This window comes from Netta rufina (genome assembly GCF_964035555.1).
Source record: "Netta rufina genome assembly, chromosome: 6".
Lineage (NCBI taxonomy): Eukaryota > Metazoa > Chordata > Aves > Anseriformes > Anatidae > Netta > Netta rufina.
In genome coordinates this window covers 38,023,336-38,031,750 of record NC_140129.1, presented here as the reverse complement: position 1 = coordinate 38,031,750, position 8,415 = coordinate 38,023,336, and the positions used below count along the sequence as shown (strand labels likewise).

The 8,415-nt window shown below is 44.2% G+C and overlaps 1 protein-coding gene across 10 annotated transcripts in view; it reads right to left on the bottom strand.

Annotated features, from left to right (window-relative positions):
• Positions 1-727: 727 nt before the first annotated feature.
• MBD5 (methyl-CpG binding domain protein 5) overlaps positions 728-8,415 on the bottom strand; it is a 129,107-nt gene continuing 121,419 nt past the window's right edge. For 6 of the 10 annotated variants that reach the window (XM_084289458.1, XM_084289461.1, XM_084289462.1 and 3 more), the window contains 2 exons: positions 6,945-7,020; positions 729-4,829 (listed from right to left, as the gene is read on the bottom strand). In XM_084289458.1, coding sequence (XP_084145584.1) covers positions 4,758-4,829; positions 6,945-7,020 — 148 coding nt within the window. In that variant the 3' untranslated portion in view covers positions 729-4,757. Of the gene's footprint in view, positions 4,830-6,944; positions 7,021-8,415 lie in introns of all 10 variants that reach the window. The other 4 variants (XM_084289465.1, XM_084289467.1, XM_084289466.1 and 1 more) reach the window with 3 other exon arrangements.

The following is an 8,415-nucleotide window of genomic DNA, read 5'->3' as shown; positions in this document are numbered from 1 at the left end:
TTTCCATGGCTTTTCTAGAATCGAACTTTCCAGAAAGCACTCTTGTATTTTTTTTTTTTTTTCTGTTCTGAATGCTAACCCCTTATCTCCTGTTGCAATAGCATTCAATTACGGGCAAATTCTTATCTCACAGCAGGTAAAAGTGTGAGAGATGGAATCTCTCCGGAACGTGCTTTGTGGAGGCTGTTTTGAGCCAAATCAACTCTCTGATTTTTTAAAGCCACAACAAGAATTTCTTTTGAGCATCCACAGCCACCACAGAAACATCAAACCCTGGCAGGGAGTGAAGTGAGCTAGGGAGGCCCAACTTGCTCCCAAGTGCAAAGCAAATGCGATGCGTTGCTGTTCCACTTCAGGGGGGTTTCCTCCACTCTGCCCACCTGCACGCAGCGCTGCACGAGGCTGGCGGGACCTTTTGGGGACGTGTGCTCGTGCAGCACTTTGCAGCAGCACGCTACGGGTTGCCAACAAACGGCTCCTGCTGACTCTGCACGAGCAGGACCACACGAAGTACACAAGTGAGGGCTCCCCCCTCTGTGGCTGTTCACCTCCCGTCCCCGGCCGTGCAGTGCGTGCTTGGAGGAACCGCAGCAGCCACAGAAGGCTCTTCTGGAAGCCTGGACGTGTTTTTCTGGAGCTCGTCTGCCCTAGGTTCGAATCGAGCTTGCAGCAGATTTTGAGCTAAATTATCTGAGTGGCTTGGGTTGTGTAAATTCGCACCGAGCTGAAAGCAGCGGGGGGTTAACAGTGACACTTCCAGGCACCTCTGGCACGTGGACGCGGCGTTGCTCAGTTGGTGCCGGTACAAAGAGCAGAGCCAGGGAGCTGGAGGCCGGGCTACGGGGCGCTGGCGTTGGAGGTGGATCAGAGCCTGCTGGTTTCGTGAGCAAAGCTTCCCCAGCCGTCAGCTTCCTCGACTTACCTGCCAGAGGCTGCCCGGGATGCCACTGCATTCGTGGAGGACACAAACTAAGGACAGGTAACCGGATTTTAGCCTTAACTGTGAATTCTCTTGGCTTTCGCACATCTCAATCAACTTTGACCTTGTTGTTTGCTATTTAATTTGATAGCGGTGCCCGTGGCCCCGTTTAAGACCGGGCACCCCGTTGTGCTAGGCAGCTTACAAATACACAGGAGACATAGTCCCTGCCCCGAAGAGAACATCACAGGAACTTTTTTTTCTGGTGATTTAATCATAATATTGACAACTTTATCAAAAATTACAAAACTGATAATAAAAAAATTTCTAATTCTTAGTAAGACTAGAATGGGTTTTTTTAAAAAATAGAAAAGCACTTTTAATGCTACTGCTCTTCTGGAATTCTCACATTACAACCCTACATAGCAAAATACAAACTGTAGCTAAGAAAGGTAGCAGTCCTAAGGTAATTCAGTCCACCACGAGCCCTCTAACAACTCTATACCAGCAAATTCAGGGACTCCAAAAGGATATCACATTACTTAGAAACCTGATTTAGGAAACACCTTGAAGTTCTTTCTAACCCCTAAAACCTTAGACTGTGAGTATGATAGACCTGGGACATCAGAGGTGGGTTGTTTTTTTTTTTTCTTTTTTTTCTTTTTTCTTTCCTCCGTGGATAATGTTTTTGCAGCTGATACCAGCAAAACGTTCTCTTTAAGAAGTGAAAATATGAAGAAAATCCATCGGAATAAATGAAAATATTTTTATGGTGTTCACAAAATGCACCATAATAGAAAGAGGAATATTTTCTTTAATTTGAATGTCATCCGAATGACTCAACCACATTGTCACCCACTTAGCAAAAGAAAGCATAATAAATAAATAAATAAATAGACAAGAATATGCAACACTTTACATCCTCAAAGAACCACGTAGTGCCCTAAGCTACCGAGATCCTGATCGACTTTGTGGGCTCGCTGTGCTCAGCCAGTTCAGCTCGGGGTGATTGCGCCATGTTAATGACAAAGAAAAGCGTTGTTCCACTTTCCACAATGGAGTATTTTTTTTCCACCTTTTAAATATAGGAATTCTCTCTTAAATTAGAAAGTAGGCAAAAAGTATTTTTTTTTTTTTTAAATTTTCATTTTAAGTCTTCTATTAGAAAAAATATAGATTTATTAAACAAAAAATAATAAGGTAGAAAGAAGGGTTGGGCCTCCATCAAAAAAGTATATTATGCTTTAATGCAAAGAGAAAGAAATGGCTCTAAGGGCAAAATTCAAGTATGAGTGACCAGTTTTTTAATCGTAAAGTAGGTGCAACATTTTTTAAAATGTTACAACACTGCATGACCTGTAATGCTCACAATATTTACATTAACTGCTTACATGAAACCATAAAAACTCTAAAAGAGAAAAAAAAAAAATTGTATGGACTGAAACAAACTACTCCTAGCACCCACATCAATGCCATTATTAACCAATGAAACCAAGTGCACAAAAATACTTTACATAGCCTACTGATGTAAAGTATACATCGGTGAGAAAGTACAAACCTAATTCGGTAAAATGCCAAAAGAAGGGTTGGTCGGTACAAACTCCGCTCCGGGACAGAAAGCAAAGGGGGCAATAACCTGACCTAGCCAGGCGCACACGCACGCACCCTCGCACGCACCCCCGTGTCTCTGGTTAAACGCACAGGTGTGGACAAACAGCGGAGAAGCAGGCGGGCGTGGAGCAGGGACAACATCGACGCTTCCAACAGAACAAACACGGCAACTCGTGACAGAAAGATGCCAGCTACGCTACACAAAAGAATCACTCCACATGAGTCTGCGTGTAGGACCGTGGCGTTGCACACACGACAAATGAACCTACCCCGCGGAAGGAAGAGAGGAAGGAAGGAAGGAAGGAAGGAAGGGCTGCTGCCTCCAGGCCCCTGTAGCCAGTGTAGCTATTGCGATCCCTCGGGCTGGGGAAGGACTGGGAGCTGCTCTGCGGGACGTGAGGAAGCGCGGAGCCCGGAGGGAGCGCTTCGTGCCCCGGCACGCCAGAGCCCAGGCTGGGGCAGCCTGTGGGCCCGCGGTCCTCGGGGGCAGCCGGCCTCGGTCCTGGCACTCTGCGGAGACGTGGGGGGCTCGGGCAGAGGGGCGGCCGTGCTCCCGGCACTGCCAGCGGCTTCACGGGGCGCCGAGCGCTGCCCGTCCGTGGCTCGGGAGTGAGATTCGGGAGCTCAGGGAGAAAGGCGACCTGAGGTAGGTGGCGGGCCCGGGCGAGGAGAGGGGGGTTAAGGACTCCACCCGGGGACCGGGAATGGTGAATTATTTCGGGAAGCCTCGAGGACAGAGGATGCCATGGCTTCCATCACCATCGCCGCCATCCACGTTGAAAAACAAAAAGAAAAAAAAAAAAAACAAAAACTAAAATGGAAATAATGTTGTGCTACACTTCCGTTCGTTAATTTTATAATGGCTCATAGCTTTAGACTTTTAAATCTGTAGTGTATTAATTTTTTCTACATATGTTTCACATTTCTCACTTAATATAACATAAATAATTTGGTTAATAGATTTAACCTGCACATTTCAGCCACATTAATATATATAAGAATCTGTTAATGGTATAAATAATTCTTTTTAAATAAAATAAATCTGATATGTTACATAATACTGATAAAAATTACTGTTGCTAATAGTTTTGTAAGCCACCCTTGATTTTTTGTTTCAATACTGTGAGATGGATCTGGAATCACTTTTCTGAACGCTGCGGAGCGTGCCCTGTCGTTCTACTGCAAAACCAAACCGCACTCGGCACTGATCACATCATTAAGCAGGGCCTCTGCCCCATCCAAATTAAACGCGATGGTTAATGACGTTAGATAATTTAAGCTCATAAATCTAGGGGTTTTGAGGGGTCAGAGTTACTGGGGACAGGAACTGTTTTAGTTTATCAGGTGGCTATGAAACTTTAACTACAGAAATGGCTGACTAAAGTAGTTCATCTACTTTTTTTTTTTTCTTTTTAATAAAATCTACAGCACTCTACTTTAAAAGTTAAGTAAATAAAAACGCAACCGATGGTTGCAGCCTTTGAGTTATTGATTAGAGCTGTGATCCCACGTCCCGTTAGGAATCTGCAAGGTTGCACTCTCCTACAGAGACCTGAATGGAGTACAGTACTTCCAGGCAAGGTTCATTCCAAACAGACAGTATAAATGAACACTCAGTGGCGTGAAGTGTATGTCATAATTAAGGTATTACATAATCATGCCTTCTCTCTGCTGTTAAATACAAAAACAGCATCTTTTACATTATCATATAAAAGCATTTAGGCTGTATTTTTATTTATCACTTTACACTGGTAGTCTCTTGTATGTGTACTCAATAGAAACCAAAGAATTTTGTACACTATTTTTTTTTGTACAATAAAAGATAAAGTGTGCATTAGGTACGCTTGTACATGACAATATTGTACAATATTTACATTTCAGATATCACCATGAAATTCTGTATTATCTATATACACAATGAAAATTTCTCAGAAACATTTGGACTATTTCTTATAATCACAATTTTAGTATTATAGAAAAAAAAAATCAGTAATCATCTGACATTGTTACTGTAACCTTTCAAGAGCTTTGATTGGTTTATCCAGCAACTGCTATCCCTCCTACTCATCAAAAATATTGTACCACTACTCCACGTAGCACCCTGCGGTGGTGTCTATCTGTCTTCATATAAATATTGATATAACCACGTCTATACCAATACCTACATATAGACTTATGTGCATGTTCGTTTTGATAAGTACTGGACCAGTAACAAAGACATTCAATGTTATCTAGAGATCTTCCTCCTCTTGGGTTTTGGAGGCTTCACTTGTCTGTCTCCCTGTGGGATTTGGTGGACCTAAAAACAAGTATATTCACAAGTTAGCAAAGGACATTGCTCAAAGCACCCGGCCACAAATCAACGAGTTACGGGATTGCTTGGGATGCTGCTAGGCTGCCCCACAAAACCGTTCTCAGGATTTCCCATTTACACAGCCCGAAGGAAAGGGGAGCTGGAGAGCTGTCCAACACTGCAGAACGGCACCGACTGCCTAACGAGGAGCTCAGCCCCAAGCAGCAATTATGCCCAATTCCACGAAACAAATCTGTATGAAGCATTTTGACATTAGTGATAAAGTAGCAAGTATACGGTGAGGAAACACTGCTAAGGTGGAAAAAGATCAGAGGACCCGAATTCAGGTCTGCGGCAGCCTCATTAAGGACAAGCTGCGATTAGCCAGCTCTGCTTCCAGCTCGGTGTTAAAGCAACGTTTTGAATTTGAGTTTGGTGCTAGGTGGCTCTGAGCACAGGAGTTTCCCAGCGCGAGCGGCAGGCGAGGTGTGCCGGGCACGGAGTGCCACCACCATCTGTCGGCAGCCGGCAGCTCAGCGCCGCTCCCGGCCCCAGCAGCGCAGCCACAAAGCCCGCAGCACCGTGCTGCATCGCTGCCCGGGCTCCTTCTTGAATTCCTGCAGCCCGCTAACGTTTCCTACTTATTTATTGGCTCTTTCCAGCAGAAATGATGATTTAAGCTCGTTAGCGCGCTTGCACATGCTTTTCATTTAAAGATGTAGCTGATGACTGAACAGCAGCAGCTGAAAAAACAGCGAGTCGCTAAAAAGGGAAGTGCTGATTCCCTGCGACTGCTTCTAAGAATCGTAATTTTCAAGGAAACAAACCCTGATTATGAATTTTGGGCCCAGATAATTACAATATAAATCAAGGTGGCGTACTGACACACGGGCTGGTGGAGCAGCTTGCCCGTGTTACAGAACTACCAGATGAGCAAGTCCTGTTAGAGCAGGTTCCCCTGAGCCACAATCTATTTGAGTTAAAATAGAATCGCAGCGAGGTTTGAGCACTGCTGTGTTTGTGCAGGAGGGAACGGGGCTGGCACCAGCAGCAGGGGCCGGCCCAGAGGTCTAAGGGGTGCTGCAAGCGGCACAGAAGATGTGTGTGCCCTACACATCCCGCGGGCACTTGCAACAGCCAGGTCCTGCCGTCCTTTGCCTTCCCATCAAGAGGAAGACGTTTCAAATCAAAACTCCATCTTATTTAATCCATTCACAACTTTAAGCAAAAGATTTTGGTTTGTTATTACTTATGGCAACTGAGTAACTTATTTAGGGTGTCTTGGTGGCTCTGAAACCAGCCTTCAGCCTGCAGATCTGTTCAGATTTCCTTTCCTGTGCTCCAGCAGCTCCCCTAAGTCGTGCTCATCCCTCTAAACATGCGTGTGTACCCGCATCTTTAGGACTGGGCATCACATATCAGGAGAAAAAGATTTACGTAGTCAAGTGCTTCATAATTAATAATTGGCAGAATTACCAGTGATAAGAGACGGGAGGTTGTATGCACAGTGACACACTTGTTTGCATGTTATAAAGGAATTACAGATGTAAATGCAAAGATAAGAACATTATATAAAGAGATGTTACTTTAGAAAGATCCTGGGCTGACACAGCAGTGCTCTTTTAAAAATATTTTCACTGTTACACTCGCTAGCAGGAACACCCTCCTTCACTTACCTTTCAGGACAGTATCTATCATGTCACCTGAGGAAAACTTTATTCAAAGGGTTTGATACCCAAACAAATGATGCTTTTAAAGGTGGTTTCAACAAATGAGCCTGATTTTGTGTCCCCTGCCAGAGAAAACCCCTGGAATGTGAGCCGGACGGGGACTGATCAAGGTAACATCAGGCTGCATGTGTAAAGTATGCCCAGGTCTTTTAAAAATACACATAATTGGCAATGCAGCTAAAATGATGCATCTTTTCCCCATTTTTCAGAATAACTAGACATTTGCAAACAGTTTGTCAGGCAAGAAAAATATTGAAAATTCCCCATTACTTAAGAAAACACAAACGAAAGTTATGGAAAGGAACCCAAATTGACAATCCCAGCCTCCGACTGACACATGCACAAACAGAGAGAGCAGATGAAATTATTGCTGATGTGAAAAGAAACTTACATTCCCAGACATTTTGTCTAGTTCACTCATGGCCTCGTGTATAGCAGCTTCTAAATGGTTATTTAGCTTTCCACTTCTAGGAAGAAGAAATTAATGTAGTCAGTAACTTAGCAGCAGAAAAACACTTACAATTAATAACAAATGCATTCATTCATCAGACACATTTGAGCATCCAGAGAGCCTCCCAGGTTGTTACAGCACTGGGCCTGTCCTTCAAGGAAGGAGATGCTTCCTAAATAAATCTTCCCGTTTAGCAAAGGGAGAAGGATCGCTGTGTCAGCTGGGATGGAGCACAGCAGGACTCGTCCTGCTACGCAGAGCTGTGCTCGCTTACCCAAGGCTTTGAGCAAATTTGTTCAAACAGGGGTAAAGGAATTTTAGAATGATGTATCCTGGTTAGGTTTAAACCAACCGGAGAAATTATAAAATAATCTGAAATACAGATTCTGATACAAAGCTGGCCACGTCCACACGGGTTTCTGAATCAACTGAGCTCGGCTGCTCACAAAACCAAGTTTACGTGATGCAACCCAGACCAGTGACGATGCCCTGAGATATAAATGCCAAGCAGGATATTGCTTAGTGGCATCATCACCTCTAGAAAGGCACCGTGATGGCTCCACCTGTACTGCAGCTGTATTAAGGACTGATAACGACGCTGATTTGGATGTCATTGAGAAGCAGCTCTCGGATCACAAGTTACTGAAGTTATTTCATCACCACGATGCTCTGGCAGCAACCTCACGCGTCTTTATTGGATTTGTCCCCTGCTCCTGACCAATCTCCTATTTTGGTTGGCTGACTAAAAATTAAGCAACGTTAGGAAACCCAACCTGAGCTGATTTTTAACACCATTTGCCTAAAATTCAATCTTAAATTAATTGAAGTTAATTCCAAATAGCACTGAGAAGCTTCGTTTGCTGTCAGTGGCACCAGGGGCAGGCCAGATGTGCCCGCACCAGGAGCGTGCGGGACGTCTGATGGCTCCCGGAGGACACTGCCCATTTTTAAACTGTTCATTTAAAAATCCTGTACTGACTTCGTGAGTTGGACTTTCTGCTGTAACAGAACTGCATTTGGGATGATGTTCAGGATGAAATTAATGGAATATTTGGTAGCATCTCAGCAGCAACCACTTCTAACAAACTGGCAGGCTCGGATACGGCACGGTGGTTTCCCTGCTGCTGTGTTGGAAGAACAGAGGTTTGGCTTTTCGCTGGAGATGGAAATTTTTACTCCGTAAGCACAATAGAAAGCACAGCAAAAGCAGCGATGATTGATGTGACTTAATTTATGGTGATTGTCACTGTCATAATGAAACAGCCCTAGCAATTAAGATAATCAAAGGCAGTATTACACAGCACGCAGATTTCTCCCCGATGTTTTTCTTCCTTCATGCCTTGCCTTTGGGTAGGATGACCCCTTGAGGTCACTTCCACCCTTACTAGGTGCTTAGGAAATTTTTGCTATT